The 22779-nt window shown below is 41.6% G+C and overlaps 1 protein-coding gene across 1 annotated transcript in view; it reads right to left on the bottom strand.

Annotated features, from left to right (window-relative positions):
- Positions 1–22779, bottom strand: part of LOC306834983 (cadherin-7-like) — a 97285-nt gene that overhangs the window by 30606 nt on the left and 43900 nt on the right. The window contains exons 3-5 of the mRNA XM_079361332.1: positions 17505–17624; positions 3589–3756; positions 1582–1769 (exon numbers count right to left, since the gene is read on the bottom strand). Of these exons, the coding sequence (XP_079217458.1) occupies positions 1582–1769; positions 3589–3756; positions 17505–17624 (476 nt within the window). The remainder of the gene's footprint in view (positions 1–1581; positions 1770–3588; positions 3757–17504; positions 17625–22779) is intronic.

Below are 22779 nucleotides of genomic sequence, written 5' to 3'. Positions count from 1 at the left end.
GGTGTTGGAGAGAGAACTATTTTAGTCATTGATGATCCCTAATCCAAAGGTGTGAAGACACTTCATACAGGGGTGTAAACATGGGGGTTAGGAACGAGGAAGGGAACGTGACGGAGGCATTTAAGCAAGCATATCCTACATAAAGCTCAAAGATCAGAGTGCTTTTACAGGAATGCATTTTGCTCATTGTTATAACTAAGAAATACACATTTTCGCAGCTGCATTCCAAAATCCCATGAAAAGACCAAAAAGTCATCCACGCTTGAGTAGCTCTCTTAAGCCTGCCTAACTCCCCTGTCCTCTCTGTGCCCTCTCCGTGCACATTCATTCCTGAGAAGTACTGTACATACTAAATAACAAGCAACAAAATACAAAGTGAAAAGGGCTGTAAGTCGTGTGCTCCTGAAACTGCTGTGAATTGTGGTGCTCAGCAAACATTATTCAGAAATGAGCCTATTTGTTGGGGACTATTTTCAGCTGCGGATTAATACACATTTGCTGCTATTGTAAATATTTGCAACAGATGGGGTGTATAGGACTTGAGTAAACTACAGTGCCCAATGTTGATGATAATGAAGGACAACAACGATATTGCTCAGTGCAACAGTGTGGCTCAGCGTTGGAAAATCACATCATCAGCTTCATGCTTTGTTGTTTTCATTTGAAAGTCTATGAAAAGTTGTGCTCTTATACCTTACTTACTCAGTTTTATAAATTTTTTGTTTGAACATTGTTGGTGAAAACTCGAGAACCAGGATCTTAATTTCCAATGACGTCACTGGATTGTTGGGAAAATAAAAACAAAGAATGTTGAAATATGAAAGAATATGAAATGTGGCTTTCATAAGCTCACGTCCACAAAAAGTTTGGCGTTCGTCCAAACAAACATGAATATTATTAATTATTATTTTCTTTATTGTTTTATCGTTTCTGTTTTTATGTATGAATTCTTCTACTACTAACATTAAATTATCTAAAACATGTTTTTTTTTACTTTAACATAAAAAAAAACATAAAGAAGAGGCAACATGTAGATTCTTTTGGTTTAATTGTTAGGGGTGAATAAAGAAGCTGTTTTTCCAAATTAAAATTTGAAGTGCTAACAAAAGAAAATGTGCTACAGTAAAATGCAAAGCAAACCACCAACTGTCTGTTGCAACACAGCACAGCTGGTTTTAAGTGAAGCCCTCTAGTTCTTAATCTAAACTAGTTTTACATTTTAAGGATGGCTTTTTGGGGTGGCCAATCAGATGTCAATCTGGCTCCCCCTCGTCACCCTCTGTCATCGCCCCTGTTTCACGGAGTAAAGTGTTTATTCTGCAACTCATTTAGCAGACGCTTTTATCCAAAGTGACGTACGTCAGAGAGTAATTACAACACATGCAAGGATCAAGAGAGGAGGAAACAACCTCAGTAAGTGCAAACAAACAGCTTTAAGTCTACATACTGTATACAGTTGACAGAATGTGGAGAGTCAAAACACATCAATCCATATGTCAAACGATGCCAAATGCCACCTACATCAAGATTTGGCCTTCAATCTTCATATGTTAAAATTCTGTCTGTTTATATATGAAGTACCTTCAGCAGGATAAGGACTCCATCCTGTGTTTCTTCATCCGTTGTTATGTTGAAAATGCCCGGCCCGTCGCCGTCCATGATCCTGTAGTCCATCTCTGCGTTGGAGCCGATGTCAGAATCTGCCGCCTTGATTCTGGCCACCACAGATAGCACCGGCAGCGACTCCAGCACCGTGTACTGATAGTTCTCTGGGAAAGGAAGGGAGAGGAAGCTGATGCTGGTAATGGATGTGCTTATTTCACCAACAACTCACCTTCAAGCAGCTCAGCGATTTCAAAAACCCCCCACAGCTTTGATTCGACCGTGTGGCTCAGCAATAAATTCATGCTGCATAACAGAGAAAGGCGGCTGCAGTTTTTAAAATGCAGCATAGGCAAAGGAGAAAGTAAAATATGCAGTTAGGAAAGAAAAGACTAATTTGAGGCGCCAGATATCTGCAACTATTAGCTGGAAGAGTATTTAACAAAACACAGAAGTCCCTTAATTCAGCCTGAATGTGATGGTTTAACCCTTGGACCAAAAAGAGATGAAGTGAAGAGAAAAAAACCCCCCAGAGTAAAGCTTTGCCCCTCTCCGATACCTTTCACGGGATGAAATGTCCACTTGAATATTCTATTACTCGGAAAGTCTCCATTGTGTTCCCTGAGCTTTTGTCTGACCCCTTGGATTTAAAGTACTCTTATAGGGAATAAAGAAGCGAATCATATTCATAATCATAATCTCTCCAATCACCATGGCGGAGCTCATTACCAGACCTTTCTGTGTTCCTCATAGTGTCTCTCTCAGCCACCGTCTAAATGCTAATCTGCCTGACATTGTTTGCCGCCATGTAATCTTTATAATGGCTTTTTAATTTGCCGTGGAATAGCAGCTCTTTAAAAGACCAAAGAATTGCTTTCCTGCCTCCACTTTGCCCCTTGCACCAACCTCTTTTTCCTTCCCTTCACCACCTCCCCTCACAGTCTCTCCTCCCATGCTGCTAACCTTGGCTCCTTTCCTTTCCTTTCTTCCAAGGTCTAGCTATTGCTCCCTACTCTATAAGCTCTGATGCTCCATAATGGTCTATCGATTCTGACCCATGACCCTGTGAACGCGACGGTAGGTGGAACCCCAAAAACTCATCCAAAGTCTCTTTCTTCCCAGCTTGACAGCACTGGGTTAAAACGTCACTGATGACTTGTTGTGCAAACTTGAACCTTTGTGTTCCCCCAGGGGCCAGCAAATTGACTTTGCTCCCCAGCAGTCCAGTGACGAGTGCACTAGGCAGACCATGGTTGGGTTATCAGTGGTAAACCGATTGCCCGGCGCTTGGGATTATCATGAGAAGCACTGCATGGCTTTGAATCCCGAAAGCTCGGCCCGGACCCCATTAGCAGCCCGTGAAATAGGCTGACAACAAAAAAAAGAGGGAGCCTGATTGATCCTGGTATCCAAGGCCGAAGAAGCAGACAGCTGTGATGAAGAGTAAAGCGAGGAGGTGTACACCTTGCAGGAAGATTTTTTTAATTTGGTTGTGAAAGTCAAAATGTTCACCGAACAAATACGAACAATGTGAAGTTTAAAAGATCAAGAGAAAATGACGGCATTTGACCTTAGAAAATGGATAACATGAAGTTTAATGATAATGATTTAATTACTGTGTTTTGATTTCAAGAGCAAAACTACTTTCTATTCCACTCCATTCTTTAAATCTAACCAAACAAATCCTGCAACGCGTAATGTATCAGATTTATTTTCAAGAGCAGAATAACAAGCCTGCTTTTTCTGTACCACCGCATTCATCGCAAACAGTACCATGTCTCCCTCATTTAGTTGTCAGAGTTCAAGTGTTATTTCTGTAATCATAGATCTTTAAAGCCCCATTCATTAGAAACAAAAAGAAGCTTGGAGTCAATGGTTTCTATCTGATTGTAGATTGTTAAAAACATGGCATTCACTGTACACGAGGGGCTTTAAATAGCCTCTGGGGGGGGGGGGGGGGGGGGGCGATAAAGAACGCAGTCTTACTGTGAGTGAACCGCGGTGGGTTGTCATTGACATCGGTAAGCGTGACAGTGACGGAGGTTGTGCCGGAGAGGCCGCCCATCTGGCCGACCATGTCTTTGGCCTGTATGACAAGAACATACTGGTCCCTCGTCTCCCGGTCCATGTTGGGCAGAGCTGTTCTGATGACACCTACAGAGAGAGGGAAAGGGTGTGTTATATTGATGCTTTCTGACTTATTTCAAATACATTTTAAACAGCCTATAATTATGTTTTTACATTTAGCTTTTGCTGTTTGATTTGGCCAAGTTAGCATTTCAAGGCTACCCCAGCTCACTTCTGATCATTTGCTAATTATTTGTGTGCGGCGTAATTTCAGAATCCTTTTCAACCAACTTTTTTTTTTTATAGCAAAGTTGTATGATGCCAGAAAGAAAAAAAGTCTTCATCCATCTCTAGTGCGTTGGAAAAAAATTAAGAAATCACATAATTTCACCTTTTAATTTGAAAATATATCCTAACAACATGATGGTGTTTGGGCTCAGTTCATATCAACCTTTCATGAAGTAGAGATAACAAAGGGATGTCCGTCGTGCCTTGTAACTTGTTTTCACACAACAGTTTATTGGGACTGTCGTCAGCCCTCAAACGTCCTGTCACTCCAAATAGTTCAGATGTGACATATGATGAGGTTTATGTTAAGACACTGCTGAAAAGTGAGCACATGCAAAGGGACATTTTTAGCCGCCAGGGGAGATATAAAGTGTCAGCCCGCTTGTCATGATGATCTGCATCAGAAAAGGATCAGAGACATGACAACACCGGCGTCACATGACTGGCATTTGTCTGCAGGTGTCTGTTTAGTGTGCACCTGAGCCTCTGCATTAAAAAGACAGTGCTGAGCCAAGCTCAGACACACACACACACACACACACACAAAATACGAAACAGCTTGTAGAGAAATCTTCCATTAATGACATTTTTCTAATCTCGACTTTATCTCCTGACTACAAAGATGATAATTTCAGAAAAAAAAATTAACGCCACGCATTTAAATGCAACGAAAAGTGTCCTAATCCTTCAAAAGCAATCACTGTTGCTTTTCAAAGTTAATGAGTTACCACACAATGTCTCTCATTCATTAAAATGGCACTCGCTAAAGATTCCTACAGAAAATGGAAGATTACTCATTAAGAATCCTCACATAGCCATAACATGCAGTTCTTGAATAAATGCATCTTTTTTAGTTGTGTTATCACATTCACGGCCTGATGAAGCAGATCAAAGGGAGGCTGCGGCGTATAGTCAGCACCTGAAGAATTCCTCATAATCCTCTAAATTACTCTGAAATTTGACTCGTAATTAAGGCCCACTCTCTCGAGAAAGAAAATAGACCCCCTGCAGAATTCTCAATCAGCTGTGCCCTTTAAAAAAGAGATATTTGTTTTCCAAAGATTTCAAAAAATGTTTGCAAAATATATTCAGCGGGTATCAGAGAGCTAATGTAGATTTATGAAAGCTATTTTTTTAACCAAAGCTGCACTGCAACCCATATTCTTATATGCTCCTGTTTTACATCAATGCTGAATGTGTTTATGGTTGTATATTTTCCAACAGACTTTTGATTAACTTCTATAAAAAGTCTGTCTATGCCACCATTATTATATCATGTGTACAAGGCTCACTTTGGCTTCTAAAAAAGATTATTTTTCGTCACTGTAGATCTCAATGATTCACTGAAAACGTACACAGCATGTCAAACTAACCTGCATTCATTCTCTAAGTGAAGAAGGATTCCCTATTACAAGTTAATGCTCACAAGGCTAAATAAAGTGCAACCCTATACTGTGTAAGGAATTGATAAAGCAACACCTCGTCTCAAGTGAAGCCAACAAATGTACAGCTTCCCCTTCTGACAGGCTGCAGTGTAGGACATAAACTGGGCCTTCTCCATGTTTACAGATGGGACACGGGTCAAACTACAAAATAAAAAATGTTCATCCTGATAGTTAGCATCAGGATGATTTGTGTTCAAGTCAACCTTTTGTGATGTTTTTTTAATGCAACTAAGAAGGAAACGCATGATTGACTGGAGTCAAACTCCTGAAACGGCTTTAAACAGACAGAATAAACCGTTCTGTCTGTAGATATGTCGTTTTATCATTAAGGGAGCTTCACCTTTGTACAAGGAGAGTACGCTGAGGTGTGTTGTCCATATATATGCTGTTAGTCTATGGGTGCACCATGCACACCGTCTCTCTCACAGACATCTGCAGGTTCCCTCCCAGCCAACGTTTTAAAATTTAACCAAAGTGATTTTAACGCTGTCATGGATTCATTTCAGACAAGGCCAAGAAGAGCTCTTAGATATGTCACGTGTTGTCACGTGTTGGGTGACTGGTCCCCTGTTGGTGAATGAGCAACAACATGTAAGTCCTCTGTTGGATAGGAATGCAAGTGTAAACACACACACACACACTCTCACACGTAGGACAAGCAATTACGATCAATCCAGGAACAAAGCAGGAAGGACAAACGAATGGAGAAAAGTGGGTCAAAAGACATAAAGAGAAAAATGAAGATGCTGTTTGACCGCTGCTGCAGCTGTACTTGAAAATAAACAATTCCATTAAGTGTTTAATTTTCCAGCCCTGCCATCCTTTATTAATGTCATTACAGTCCCCGCAGCTGAAAACTGTTATTGGCTGCTCTAACTAAAGGGCTCGGTTAGCTAAATTATAGTGAGCTGTCCGCTTCTGTTCTCCAAAGATGCTGCCGGTGGGCTTACAGTGGGATGACGGTGGTCAATAAAGCAATAATCTTTGCCTGTTGCTCTACAAAACATGCCATTTCAGTGCTGCATCAAATAATGAACAGCGAGATGTCACACAGCGCTGGAGGAGAAAAACACGTCTGCCTTTCTCTCCTCCGCTTATGCTTCAACGACAAATTCAAAACATGTCATATGATTTTTTTTTTTTTCTTCTTCAGCTTAATGCTTTTGTGCAGAGAATTTAGGCATCCATCTCTCGCGCTGTGGATATTCACCCATCTGCTTCCCTTGCATCCATCCTCCCCTCCACCCATTCATCACTTCTCTGTTGCTTCTTCAGCAGTGTAACCTCGTAGCCAATTAAAGAGCTCCACCACTGCTCGGGAGCCTGCTGCGGTGACACCTGTGAACCCTGTTTACTGAGTTGCATCTGAAAGGTGACTTCAAAACCTTCAATCGAGCGAGGCTCCCGTAATACAGCCGAGACACAAACAGAAACAAACTTTTCTGCTTTCTACTACAACTTCCCCACAGGGACAAAGCAAGCATGTCTAGACTTGAAAGAGGTGTCTTTAAACATTCGGGAAGTCGAGCTGAGCTGGATAATGGTTGGATTATAATAACAGCAGGAGACAACAGCAGATGACTCCTAAAAGGTGAGATAAAGCAGAGAAAAAAAAAGAAGATGTGCAGCCAGCAGTGAACAAATGAATGCTCATGCTAAACCATAGATAGGCTTCACACACAATTGATGTACTTATTTAATATCAGCCTGGTGTGTTGGAGCCTGTGAGATATTGGCTGTGGTTAATGATGCCATGAATCCTGATTTCAGCTCGCTTAAAAAAAAAGAAGAAAAAAACCTGACACGCTTTTCCTCCCGCCTGGCCAGAAGCACACATACTTCTTGCAGAGCTACGCCGCTAATCCACACAGCGATGTTGCGAGTCTGTTGTTTGTCTGCTGGGTGCCAGCCCCCCCCCCCCCCCCCCCCCCCTGCTCTCTATCTCTGTTACCCCGTGCGGCGCTGGTGTCATTCCTGGGGAGAGGCGATGATTAAAATCCTTCTGTCGCTATCACAGCACGGCCTCGGATTGCGCCGTGACTCCTTGCCTCCGGTGCAAGCCAGACGCATTGTAGCCGCGCATTTATCTAGCTGTCTCCACACCACTGGCGGCAGACGGGTGGGCCACGCTCCCTGCTAAAACCCAGATACTTGACATTTGTCTTGGGAAGAGGAAATAAAAAAGTGCAGACTTTGCGAGGAAGCCTCTGGCTCCGCGTGCAGCGATGAGAGGTACTGATGAAGGTGATGAACACTTAAACATGAAGGGTGCAAGATGTGATTTGCTAGACCCTCAGGCGGTCCACTTACAAAGAACAAAACCCATAACACACACACACACACACACACACACACACACACACACACACAAAAAACAGGCCATACAACTTGGGAATGCAACCTCCAACCTGGGTAGTTTATAACAGAGCGACATTCACGCATCATGGTCTAATCACAGGTCACCACACGAACCCGGGGACTGTGAACGAGCCACATGATACTCCAGAACAAAAGACCCAAGTGTTGTAAAAACACACCATTGTGTCAAACATGTTGCACAACATCAGTCCCATTCTTTAGCAATATACTGCGCTCGGAGCAAGTGTGTTCGTCTGTGCACAATCCAGGTGTGTGTGTGTTTGTGATTAGAATTGAAAAATTGCGTCTCCCAGTCTGGCAGCCAGATTTATATCTCGCCTTCGGCTCTAGTGTTCTCGATTTAGTGCCGTCACCACAACCAGAATCTGGCACAGAGCTACAACAATAAAAGACGAGTTGAGAAAAGCACTCTCTGATGGGGAAAAAAAAAAAAAAAGAAAAAGGGCTGTGCTAATATCTTAATTACATACTGATCACAGGGAACCTGCCACCTCCTGACCTCAGAGCAGCTCCAGATTACACAAGGATTGGATGTGGCCTTTCTCTTTATCTGAGTGCATTCCCTTTAATTAGATTCTCAGGCTGAGGAGAGGCGAACCTCTGCTCTCCCCTCCTCCTCCTCTCACCTGCGTACCTGTCATATTCAGATGTCATAGTTGTGTCGCTTTGAGAGGCAAGCCGTGTCACATCTTAAATACCTCCTCCAGAATGTAATTAATCCTCTCATTCAGGCACCTGGCATGTTCCACTAACTAAATTCTTCTCTTGTTATTCCAGCCATTGAGGTTTGCGAGCTTGCATGCATGCTTAGCAGTGCTAATGTGTGTGGATAATTGTCTCTAAAGGACTTGCAATATCGCCAAGGTGTATGGAGCTGGAGGCAGCTGTTCAAACCTCCGAGAGCCTGCAATCAATTAGAGCGCAGTCCTCGACAGCGCTACCAATTCAGCTTCACCTTCAAACTAAACTACAAGCTATCAATCAATATAAATTACAAAATACTGTCTTAACGGAGCAGCTTTAGGTGCAGCGACTTATGTATTTTTGCCGACATTATGCATTGCTTGTAAGTTAGCGGAGCAATTCAGGATTAAGTACTTCTCCCAAGGGCACCTTGTAGATTCAATTTGGGATTAAGAAGCAGAGTAAAGAGACTTGTTAAGCGAAAAAGAGCAAGGATGCTACCCACCTAACACTGGGTCGCACACATCCTCCCCCCCCCATCCCTCCCTGACCATTAGCCCTCTGCCACTTAATCGCTGGTGCAGTATTGCAGTGTGGAAGCTGAGAGTGTATTTCAGCCCCGGCACTTTGTCAAAGTCACCCTCTGCGATGGCCCAGGCGTGTGCTGCAAATGGGACTAATTAGTAACTTGCAAAGACAGAAGCACAATGCTCATCCCACAACACTCAATCCTGGGCTGCTGTTTTAAAGCCAGTGTCCCCCCCCCCCCCCCGAACGCACTCTTTAAGATGCAGGGTATTGATGATATGTTAAAAACTAACAGGTCACATTTCAAGAGATTAGAAAAAGTAGACCCCTGATTTACCCCTGAAAAACGATTTCAAGAAAAAAGAATAAACTTTCGAACCGTACAATTTTCAGCCTGGTCTGTCAGTGACCTTTGACCCGCACTTCCTCTCAATACATTGGATTATGTGTTAATCTCAGATTTAGTATACATAAAAATAAAACAAAAACATTGACATGCTGGTGCATAGACAGAAAACCTTTTTCCTGCACTCACTCCTCTTGCTTCAAAGAACGTCTTCTTCACATCCACTCTCTCCTACCCCCCAAAGCTGGGCGAGCACAGTACATTAAAATATTTATCAATCAATAATCCTGTAGTGTTCTTTGGCCGTGGGACAATCATTGATAAAAACTCAGTGTGTGAACGTGATTAAGAAGTCTGATCTGCTGTGCGAGGTGGTGATATTACAAATGAATGCCTATTGATAAGTAACAGATACAAACAAGTAATACAAATCTCTGTACCAAGCAACTACTGTCCAAGAGAAAGACAGACGAAGACAGGTACGAGACTGCATGAAAGAGACGACTGAAACCCTGGTAGATGTTTGACCGGTGATTCACAAGTCCTACAGAGACAGAGTCAGGGACAGAGTCAAAGTTTCACCTTTTTTTACTCTGTCATTACAGAGCTACAAAGAAAGACAAACAACACCAAACCTGTCCTGACAATTAAATAGTTCTCCTTCAGTAGTTTTAAGGTCTGATACAAACGACTACTTCCCCGTCAGAAAAATAAAGCCAAAGAGGTTGTGACAAAAAACTGCAGTTTCTTAAATGGCCACTTTAAGCTGCTTCCATTTGCGAGTCTATCCCCATAAAAAAAAAGAAAAGAAACATTTTAAAATGCCAAACTGTCCAACAGAATTAAATATGTTTAAAGACAGATAAAAAAAAAGGTTTTTAGTGTCTGAAGCTTATTTCCCCTTTCATGACAACAGTCAAAGCATGAATCACTTTATTGCCAAAAGCGTGTTTCCTTCGCATCACTGAAGACGACGTCTCAGCCGTGTTGGTGCCTTTCGGAGTGTTTTTCATGCTAATTCAGGACATATGGCTTTCTGTATAGTTTATTGTAGAAACAGATGATCTAAGACGTCTCTGCTCCAGATCTTTGTGGTGAGTTAAATGCCAGGGTGATTATAGTAGTTGTAATGAGCGGATATACAGTATTTGTGTTCACAATTCCTGACTGGCTTGTTCAGTGTTCCTCCTGCTGGTTTTATAAACACAAAACTGAAGTTCAGGTTTTTTTTAAAGTACGCCCAGTTTCTACATGTTTCAGTCACTCCACCAACTCTTTTGGAAGATCTCTCTTAATCCACTGATAAGTTGGCTCATTTTTTATCCAATCAGACGACTCTCCCTTTGCTTGCAAAGAACGCAGCTTTAATACATGTACTAATCAGCTTTACTTTGAAACGCAAGACTTCTTCGAAACAGTCGGTTATTAGTGTTTTCGCACATGCTCAGAACTCGCGGGTGAGCTGCATGTGTGAACTCGAAACAGCTCGATATAAATATTTTTTTTAAAGGATTTTTCGGGGGCTTTTTAAGGCTGTTATTAGAGAGACAGGACAGTGGAGGAAGAGGGAAGTGGGGATTAATGTGGGAATGGGCCCCGTGAGGTTGGATTCACTTCGAGGACAAGATCCCCTCAGTTTATGGGTTGCGCAAGCTAACTATGAGGGCGATGGCGCCCCCTACCAGCTTCATTTTTTTTACTCTGATTTTCCCCGGACTTTCTCCTGCCAGCTCTCTGGTAAACATTCTGCATGACGATGGGTGAGCTCTTGTCAGAAGGATCGACTATTCTGGAAAATTCTGCAAGTAAGCAGGAGGGGTTGAGGGCAATAATCATGAGACCGGCGCACGGTGATGTCGAGTATACGCTCCCGTAACTGCTTCATTATGTCTTTTCTCTTCACCAGTGTGAGCTTCTCTGCTCTTTAGCTGATATTGTGAGCAAAATGGAGGAACAGGTAGAACTGATGCGACGGTAAAAACTCTAATCAAAGCCTCCTATATTGGACTCTGTTGCTTGTATGTTCATGTTCTGCCTCCTGGCCTCCCCGCCTCAACCACTGTTATAGAACTACTGTAATTACTTAATGTGTAATGTTCACTGTTGCTGATGTCAGTCAGACCTGATACAGAGCAGCTTCGTCTAGACACCAAGGACAGCTGGGAGAGAGTCAGCAGCTCTTCCTGATATCTGCAGGGATGTTTGGAGGAACTTGTAGTTCACTCCATTCTCCTTGACGTCATAGATTATTCTAGGTGGGTCAATGTGGCACGACGCTGATAATGATAATGTCTTTTTGAATATATGCAGAGAGTTTGAAGAATCCGGCAGCTGTGCTTGAGCAGCACACTGAACCACAAGACTCCTGCAGTATTCATCTGATGTATAAAGGTTCATCAGCGCGAGCCATCTGAGTCTAAGGAGTCTGATTGTTTGGAGTCAAGTCTTGATAATTTCCTCGACAACCTCTCCTGTCCAACTCAGGAAGATTTCAACTCAAAATGTAGAAGGTTAACTGCAATGCACACACGTTTTTATGAAGCGAGTGACATGTTTGAACAAAGCTTACCACGTTCTGCTGTGATAGAAAAACCTGAGAAAAGAAAAAAATGGTGCCAGGATGTTCACAAATGTCTCCACGCACATGTAGCAGCATGCCGTCACTCGGGAGATCTGAGGGTGCAACGACACGCTGTAGATACACTGACAGCTCGACACCAAACACAAAGAAGGAAGACTGACACTCGACAGAGTCTCTGCATCAAATCTCATCCGCCGTGATGACTGCTACTGCAGTGTACAGTATGACATAGAGCAGGAATTAACTGTGCTTAGCATCACAATCTACTGTGAGTGAACACAGGCCACTTACAGTAAGTACTCAAACACTGTAAAGCGTTTGAAATATCAACAATTGGATTTAAAAAGTCTACTTAGCTTAATGAAAAACAGGTCATCAACTGAGGAAGGGAATAAATGAACTCTGGTGCTCTGAACGAAATGGGACTTAGAAAATATGAGAGTAATATGGACTTTATGGGGCCGGCTGCTGTTTGAACACCACTGAAGTCAAAGTCTGCTCTCGCTCTAATTGGTATGGGTGTCATGAAGTCTCACTTGAGACTCACCGATGTGTTCAGTTGTTCTTGCAAACTTTGTTAAAAAAAAAAAAAAAAAAAAAAAATCATTGAACAGCCAGAGGCAGGTGGCCAGATTTCTATCAGTCCCATTCTGGTAATTTCTGCCGGGCACGACATGATAAATGAGCCACGCTTTAAGTGATTCATGATGGGAATTTTAATTCATCCTAAAATAAGAAGTAGCAGATATTAGGACGAATCATGTAGCAATGAATCCCCCAAGTTCTTAGAGAGTGCTGGAACGTTTCACTTTGAAAGTTTTAGTTAGTCTAGTTGATTCATTTAGTTGTGAAGGAGCATGTACAAAAATAACAGAGAAAAGATGCTTCATGCCAGATTATAGCAGTTTGCTAGTTTCTATCTGCAGTCACTGAGCAGGTCAACACGCAATACATACACAATAAAACATGTAAATCCATATCACAGGACACACAAGACTCTAAACAAAGACTGCATTTAAAATAAGGTTTGCATCATCAACGTTAACATACTGAAAACTCAGAGGAAACACTTGCACACTTGAAAATAAAGCTAATGTGAGCATGATCCATTTCTCTGATGTGTTGTGAAAACAGACGGGGGATGGGGGGGATATTGTTCCATTCTTTAATGGCTTTGTATGAGATTTCAAGACGTCAAATAAAGAGCAAGTAGTGAACTGAAAACTAAAGGTGGAAAGTGTTTAAAAGGTGCTACAGTTTTCAAAGTTGATGACAACACAGGATTCTTCTCTAAGAAACCAGCGGAGCATTTTTTAGTGGTTTCAATTTTTATTTCCCTAAGGTAGTTCCTCTTGAAAGGTAACTAAATTAAGATGAAGACGAAGGTAACGGTGTGAGCCCTTCCTAATATTTCTCCCAATTACAGTTGGGCCTCATACTTTTTAAAGGAGCCATATAGAGGAGGAAAGGAATCTATCAAAACCCAGCATCAAACCAAGAGAGAATTCAACGCAGTAACGATGCTGCTGTAAAACCCTGCAGGCGCACAACTTACTGCTCTGTAAGCCCGTTGTTCTACACCGGCTTGTTATTAAGGTTAGCCCCGTCAAACAAGAGAACATGTCTTCATGCTTCCCTGCATCGAGTCCCACATGGAGTCACACCTCTCCGACAGCCGTCGTCTGAGCTCTTCAATTCTGACACCGATATTGCATCTCATCACCGCGAGGTCCAATCAACCTTCTACGTGGAGGGAAACAGAGCCAAGTATAATCAGGCGTGGCCGGGCAGAGATGGGAGGCAGAACGCTGAGGAGCTGGCCGGGGGCCCAAGGGCTCTATCTGAGTGCACATTTAGGTGTGTGTGTGTGTGTGTGTGTGTGTGTCATTGTTTGACAGGTTAATAAACCAGCCGTTGTCCTACACGTCACTACATTCTTTGTATCCATTCGATCAGCATGCAGCCCAACAAAGACAGAGAAGGGACATTTGTAAGTGTTCATTATGATATCTAAAAGACAAGAGAAGTTTTTTTTTTTTCTCAAGATGAAAACTTTCATAAGTTTGATATCTCACCAAGATGACGAGGAGCGACAAGCAGACCGTGACTGAGTTTGGATTTGGATTCTCACACTCAACACTGTTGGCTGTTGTAGATAGATAGATAGATAGATAGATAGATAGATAGATACTTTATTGATCCCGAGGGAAATTCATGAATACTTACAACAAGATCATACCAACCTCAGCTTTGAAGAAAAGGGTTAAAAAAAATAACATCAGCTTTTTTAACGGGAAATTTAAAGGGGTAACTCTCAGCCCCCTCAACCCTCACATTCTCTGTGCTCACCGCCGGGCCATCAGCGCCGCGGTTTAGCTCGTTCGGACGGCGTGTGCCCTGCCATGAGCAGCTGTACAAACTTCACATGAGAACTACAAGATCGGAGGGGAATAAAGAGAAAAACAGCTTTCTGAGGATGATTCATTTGGTGCCTGTTTTGATGTAATGTTACTAAAGTTATAAAAAATACAAGCAAACGTCTGAATATAGGGTTTTATTTTGAAAATGACTTGACGCTCTATGCGTTTCCTCTGACTTCCTGTCCAGCTTGACGCAAACCTGCAATGTGCACCGTCGCAAATAGACTCACAGCCTGTTTGAATCGGAGTCGCGTCGCTGGTGAAACGCTCTGGAGACACATGTTGACAAAAAATTACCCAACATCCTTAGAGGTTCAGGTGCTCGCTCATGAGCTGGATTGAATTCTTCCTCCCCCCCCCCCCTTAAAAAAGGAATTGAGAAAAATATTGGCGCACAAATTACCAAGTTCCAAACTCATCTTAGGGAAGGTGATTGCTGCATTTTAACTCATTAATTAGCCCACAGAAGTTTCAGCTTCCAAGCGAATCAAAGATTTACAGGCTCACAGACGTCCCAGAGGAAGTGTCGGCGCTTAAAGAGTATCCACGAGGAACCTTTTCATTTAGGGTGGATAAAACATGTAGATGTTCACCCCCAAACATGGAAACATGGAAGTGTTCCCTAATGAAAGCTGCAGCAGGAGGCTTCATTAGCTGAATGTCTCTAGAAAGTGAAAAACAACACAGAGATGCTGTGATACCGTGCAGACTTCACAGCTGAAGAGTGCTGGAGTTCTGATGCTCACTACATCTTTTCCTCCTCAAACAGCACATCCATAACGCCAGCACAGTGAGAAGTCATTTCCTTTCTTGCCGTGTGCGTTCATTTTTCTTGAATGCTCCATTTTCTTCCGCTGGTTAGGCTTATTGAATGTTTACAGAGAAGCTAACAGGTCACAGTGGAGTTTTCTTGTTGTTCTTGAGCATTCCTCTTATTTCTGTGTCTGCCTGACAGTGAAAAAATAAACGACATAAATCCCTGCATTGCAGTGGTTCCTACCAGTTCATGAATTAAAACTACATTCATAAAATACCAGCGTGTGTGTATGTGTTGCTCCCGGAGCAGGGGATGAAGCCTAATATTATGGTATTGCCCATATTTTTTTCTCTTTTCTTGCAAGAGTGCTTTGCATGAAGTAGCCGAGCCTCGGCAGGGCAGTGTCTAATGAGCCGGCGATGAAGATGTAGCGAGGGGCTGCCGCTGCACTTCTCCGGATAAAACGCCCCACAAGTCAACAAACTACCTCGCATCTTATCTCGCAGTTTATTTGAGGCTCAGGCTTTTTTAAACCGTTCCCCAACATGCCGTTATCTTTGCAGCCCCAAGTGATGATAAGTAATAGAATTTGGTTTTTCTGCTTCATTCTTTAAACATTGGCGTCATTTTTTGATAGAAAATGAAAATGAAAATGTCATCATCAGCATCAACGTGTTTAAGTCCTTTTTTTTTTCTGTTACTGAAAATACTGTTGCATTTTGAAATAGAGTGTAATCCAGACCAATGAAAATGTGGTTTTGTAAGCAATAAATTTCCACCCCATGCTGAGTTTAATACACTCAAAGTTTTTTTGCACATATAGTCCAACTTAGAAAACTTTAAATTAGGGCTGCACAATAAATTGCAATGTTATCATTTTTGCAAAATAAACGTCTGCAGTAAACATTGAAAAATAGGATTTTTTTGGCAATACATAAAGAAAGCTTTGCTTTCCCATTGTGGACATTTTATGCAGTCACATTTAACTCAAGCGAGATATCAGCGAAATGTAGTGGTAAAACAAGGCTTGATTTATTTTGGATTCAAATGAAACATTTGTCAAATAACTTTAGCCGAAGCTAATACAGATTATTCAGTTTCACACTTCAAGTCATTTGGAAAATCTCATTTTATTCGAATAAAGTGCGGGCTCTGAAACCTAGTGTTTAAAATGGGTACTGCAGTCCTAATTCTAAACACCACAGAGAGCTGCTGTGTCGTTGTCAGAGAAGCCAGCACCTCAACATAGTGAAGCTGAGTTACTACATGAGCTGGGATTATAAGATTTGATCTTTTCACAGGTAAACTTTTCAGTTGTTTTTAATTCACATAACACACTCACCAGTAGATGTGTTTGTTGGCTCGTTCTCTCGCCTTCCTCTGGCTCTCAGACAGCTCACGTAATTATCATGTTCTTAAAGCGACTGACTCAAGGGAGTCAATCAGTGGCCACTTAATTAGCTGCACCTGTTACAGCTAATACAATGTTCCACAATCCAACTGGTAATTTTCATGATGTGTTATGTTCGGGGTGTTTTAAATACACCATCATAGAGGTCTTAATTAAAGAATGTGTTATTGCACTGATGTGCTCATTTGTGCCAGACAGCTTTACATTCACAAGGGTTTTAGTCCTACAATGTGCCGCTCTTCTGTAAGAGTAAAGGATGACAGCTATGTGAACGCAAACACCATCTTTGACTGAGACATCAACATTAAACATAACGTTTGTCATCAACAAGTGAACGTTGTGATCTTTGTACTGAATTGCCTTAAATCGCACACATTGGGTGTTAAAGGATATATAATGCTCCTCTTGGGAATATGCATGTGTTATATCTCTTAAAAACTGACTGGCCCGGCCTGTGGACGTTTGGATGAAGCATTTGTGGGCTTAGAATAAAAATGTTGCGGGCACATTTGATCGCGAGGACGAGAGTCTCTTGACAATGGATACTGCTCCGTTGCTTTTAACTGTATGTTTTACATTTGATCATAGATATCATATACCCTCCCTTCATTACGAGCAACAAACAGAAAATGCTTACCCTTCTTCTTTGTCTGGATGATTAGCTTAACATGGTCATGATGACCCTGCTGTAATAGCCATAATGAGACAAAAAAAAAGAAAAAAGAAAAAAGCAGCGATGACGTCAACAGCGCCCTTCTGAAAAGTGGAAACATCTTCAACTGGACTCGCTTGGTAAAAGGACACGGCTTCTTATCTCCGGGCGGCTGCCTGCTGCTGTAAACGCTCTCTCCTCATTGGGAACCACAACTGAATTTCAAAATGCTCAGTGTTGCAGCAGCTTATTAGTATTTTCACAGTGCAGGGCTGACTCATTGTTTTCTGGGGCCTCCACATCTGAACAACGGTCACCTCCACCTTAACAGATGTCCGACTAACCTGTCTTGGGCTCCACTGAGAAGTAGGGCTGTCCGTGGATGATGCTGTAGATCACTCTGGCACTGTTCCCGTACGTTGGGTCATCTGCATCCGTGGCTGCCACTTGCACTACCATGGTTCCTGTGGGCAGACAGGCCTTCATTAGTTTCCAAGACAGCATCCTGAAGCTGAGTCAAAAACACAGCTAAATGTGGAAACACTCGGCATGATAAACCAACGTGTGACCAATTTAACTTGAAGGGGGAAAAAGATGGAAGAAAGCAATCTAACTGTGACATCTGAGGTGGTAAATAATCTCATTAATCATTGAATTTACACCGCTATCCTTTGTTTGCAAACCTGTTAACTCTAGTTTTGTTTCTTTTCTTTTTTTCTTTCTTTTTTTTTACAAATTGTCAGTGTTCAAGCTGTTTTTTTTTTTTTTTGTAGAAACCTTCAGCAGCATTTCCAGATCCAACATGTGCTGTGTACTAGCTCAAGGCCTCAAAAGACAGCTAAACCAAAAAAAAACACACTTTTAGTTGTTGCCATCGTTTGCGAGGATGCTGCAGCAGGATTAAAGTGTAACACCCTGCCTTTTGAGATCATTTCATTGCCATTGTTTCTAATTTTTTTTTCTCCTGCAGATCAGTTAGAGGCATCTTCTCTGCTAAGTTCAATCTGTCGATTCAAATTCAGCAGCCAAATGGGTTCTGAAGCCAATCTGTGCTCGGTGGAAGAGGCACTTCAACACCAGACAAGACAAAGCTAAAGTTGCGAGGGTCTCATATCTCATATTAAAACTGATTTCTTTCAGAAAAGTCAAACGCTTTAAGTTTGTCCTCTAGCTTTATCAATGGGCAGTGTATCTTCATGTATGCACTCATTAAACTTAATGAATTAGTTCAAAGCATTTTACAGCACAAAATATCAAGAGAAAGACCGAGTCTAGGAAAACATTTCTTCCTTCCTTTTTTTTTTGTATCCTCGTACTTTTTCATTTCCCTTACAATCTGTGTTCACATGCACAGATGGTAACCCATAAAGTCGCTGTTTTAGATCGCACGAGCTGCTTCTGAAGATGTTGATCTACAGAAGGGAAAAATGTAGCTATGAAAACAAAATGATGTCTGAAGGCAAGAGGCAGGATAGTGGTATTTGTTGCACAAACATTTAAAGAGTTGTTTGTTTCGGGATGCTCCGTCAAAATGTAGCGCAAGTACACAATGCAAGGCAGAGATATTAAACAAACAAAAACACACACAAAAACTGAACCTGCAATCCATACCGTGTCGAAGAGGAGTAAAAAACACACATCTTTGATCACACCTTAAAGCTCCTGAAATTACTCAAAAATAGTCCTAACGATATAATCACACATTAGGAACATGATATGATGAAGTGCTAGCTTCTTTCTCAACAATGCATCTATAGTTAGACGAGTAGCTGCCATTAGGCCTGGGCGATAAAACCATAACAATAATTACGTTTTTCTTACAATAAATATAAAACATGTTCGATGAAAGTTAGATAGAATTTAAACTGGAATTACACCACCCAACCACAGGGAAAGGGGGGCCGGCTAATGTGCATTGAACGCTAGCTGCCACTCAACATTAAAGGGAGGAAGAAAAAGATGACGAACAGCCAATCATGTTGCAGGGATACTGGTAATCAAATTAGCGTTAGCGACACTGAAGAAATCGCTGGTCCTCCCAGCGCAAAGAGAAAACATCATCAACAAGAAAGATGGCTGTCGATGAACCTCCTGGTGTAACAGATGGATGACATCACTCAAGCTTGGTCCGTTCATATTTACAGTCTATGGCTGAGTAACACAACGAAAACCATGATATAGAACTTGATATGTTTTCACTGTCCTGCTCTGCCCCCCAAAATCTCCCAAAACTCCCGCCTGAGACTTGAAGTTACAAGGAAACTCCTTTATCAAACTTGCCAGTGAACCGTGCTAATAGCTGACAAGTGTTGTTTCTGTTTTGTCCTCTCCCACTCTTCCTTCAAGGCAAGAAAAAAAAAAAAAGACATCCCACATAACTCCTTGTGCATTCCTCCTTACATTAAACGGCTGATGTGACTTGTGCTGACAGCCGTAGCTCGAAAGGTAGGACTAAGGCAGGAAAGGGTTTGAAGATTTCCCAGAGAAAACATAATCAGACCCAATCAGTGCCAATCAATTTCAATAGGTCATTCATTATGGTATAAACAAGCCTTGTTGCTCCAACTGAGACCATTTAATGGAGACTGTTTTTTTCCCGGCAGAGTAAGTTTGCATCAAATAATTTATATCCATTCCATAAAAGAAAAGAAATGCCATTAATTGGTAAATGATCACAAACAACCCCTTATGGTTCAGACTATTTTTTATTTTATTTTTTAGCAGTTAGACTGTACGTCAGAGATGGTCTTAAAGCCGACGCCTACGAGACTTGGCAGCTGTTAAATCATCAAGTACAGCATTGTTTTAATAACCTTGAAAATGAATAAGTGCAGTTCACAGTAGCCGGTTTATGCTTAAATATTTCACTTTTATGTCGAGCTGCACAATTCTGTCTAAACTCCATCCTGTTTTGTAGCATCTGACAGAAAGTGCATTATTACAAGTTGGTGATATTTTACATTGAGGAAAACATCCTAATAAAAATCTCACTTTCGAGCATTGGATGTATTTTACAGGCTTTTACAGAATGAAGTGATCATGGAAATTGAACATTAGAGTCCACCATTCTGGCCGTAAAGCAGAATTAACAGGCTCTGGCCTTGGATGTGAACAATATAATATATATGAAAAAAAAGCAGTGGGAAGCTGGAGAAGTTATCACCATGCTGGTGGGAGAAGGACACCTAGATTATATCATCACCTCTTAGTCATGACAGGTTATATTACAGGTAGTTTAAAACACCAAGGTCAAAGGATGACTGTATGAAAGAGAGCTCAGGCGACGTCTAAATCTCTATTACAGGTTGATAGTTAAAATCACTTCTCACAGCAGGAGAGGCTGTAAATTAACATTCAATATAGACTCAGGCGGCCTTTAAAGTGCTTTTTCTTTTTTTTTTTTAGCTTCTTCGACAGGTTATTTGCCCTGAGAGTCCAACAAAACATCTTGTTCTAACAATATTGTCAGAAAGAAATGTAATACAGGCGGCATGAGATGGATGTAAAAAAAAAGAAAAAAAGAAACAGACAGACACCTTGGATGGATTCTTTCTGCTCCACAAGGCTGTCATCTGCTACTCAATTTGGCCCGTCCATGTCCCTTCAATCTCTGTCCATCTTCATTTGCCTGACGGATCCGATCTTCATACTTTTACATTTTTTTTGTGTTTACTCCCCGCAGCTGTGTACAAAACACGGTTTTCCTAATCAATCCTGCATCTTGGGTGAACAACTGTCATCTGCCAGTAATGAAAATAAATGTGGCGTGCTTAATCTGAATGGGAGATAGGTATTCTTCAGCTGCTTGCATACACAAGCAGCATCCGACTGTCAGGACCAATAGCGTCGCTTTGTCTACACTTGCAATGCAGATTTGTTTTTGAGAAAAATGACCCCGATTGTGTATCAACACAAACACTAAAATCGTATTTTCAAATGAAGTGCCACCTTATGCACAAAATCTAAAGTATATGCAAGTCTAACAAGAGGGGAACAAATTGCAAAATCTGCAACTTGGAAAATGAAAAAAAACAAAATTAAAAATAATACTGCGTTTGGTTCGAGCCCAGTAATTTGGCAATGCCTTCATGGTTAGTCAAAGCTGCCACTGTTGATGAAGTTGATTATATTCCTGCACAATCACACCTGCTCCCCACTGTTTTAGATAAGCAGGGATTATTGCTTAGAGATCAATTCAGCTGCTCGGAGGAAATGAATTACATCACTTTTGAACAAAGTTGCATTCTGCCTGCTGATTTCTGTGTTTTTACTGGTTCACTCAGTGTGAACGTCATAAGGTTTACCTTACCTTACCTTATCTTACCTTATAAATACCTAAAAGACAACTAGCTCTTATTTTATTATGCAGTGGACGCTATAATAAATCACTGAGGTCAAACTTGTTTAAATATATTAATTGTTCAAATATACTTCACGAATCTGACTTTAGCTAAATGTGTGATTTGTTTTTGTTCAACGTGGTTATTTTGTTGGTGTTACAAATCGTTTCAGTTTGTCTACTGTGGCAGCGACATTTTTCGGGCATTAAAGACGTACAAAAAAGTTTGTTATATTTTAATTGAAAGAAGAAGGAAACTTTCTCTCAAGCTGGAGAAACTACCTTAAAACTTTCACCGTCATTTTTAGCGCATAATTCATTCCTTGCATTTTCTGTAAAAAAAAAAAAACAGAATGAAGAAGGATGTTATGACTGTAGTCTTGGATTGCAAGAACTGTCCTGAGGCAACTGTCCTGAAAGAGGGTGTACATTTAAATCTCACAATCCAAAAAAGGAACCAACATGATCCCGCCTGTTCTAAATTTGTTTTTAATAATAACATGGATGGACTTTCCCTAAACCGGAACACCTTTTTCTTTTCCAGAATTAAATGACTATCCCATCCTTGATCTGGGCTCATGAATGAGACAGGAATAATGACAGCTGGATATAGAGCTGGCGAGCAGTGAATTTAAGAGCTGTGGCCTTGGGTTGACATTACATTCTCTATGCTTGTAATGAGCCCTCAAACTGCTCCTTTGGCCCTTCGCTGAGCGGCAGGAAAGAGCCAAGCCACGAGATCGTCACTCCTCCAACTGTCCTCGAGCTCTCTTGTCTTTTATTTGACATCCCTGTCTTGATTAAGACAAAAGCCTTTAGAGATCCCTGGGCCATAAGGTCGCCATGTGTATGGACGAGCCCTGCCCCTAATTACTTTAATTAATTAAATTCATGATTTCCTCTAAATTGAAGCCATTAATCAACGCTGCAGAGCTGTGACCATTAATGATTTAAAGACATCTATAAAGGAATTATTGAGGACAAGAGGCTCTTGGCCCCCTTCCTGCTCTTTACTGCATTGATAATTGCTTTGAGCAGATATTTACAAAGAGAGGCGATGCATTATTCTGCTGCTCTTTTCTCAAGACTTTCACAGGCGCCGGCTGAGTAAATAAAGTGGCGAGGGTGACCCTGCATCCAGGCGCTCGTGGCGCGAGCGCCTTCCTCCTCTGTGGGTGATATACCGAGTTGCTGTCTTATCTCGGGTTGAACACAAGACTCCCAGCCCTTGTACTCTAATCCTCTGGTTCCTTAAGCCTGCGCTCTGTACCCCCCGTTGA

Source organism: Symphodus melops (genome assembly GCF_947650265.1).
Source record: "Symphodus melops genome assembly, chromosome: 14".
Lineage (NCBI taxonomy): Eukaryota > Metazoa > Chordata > Actinopteri > Labriformes > Labridae > Symphodus > Symphodus melops.
The sequence above is the reverse complement of the archived record's forward strand: the minus strand, read 5'-3'. Positions and strand labels throughout refer to the sequence as shown.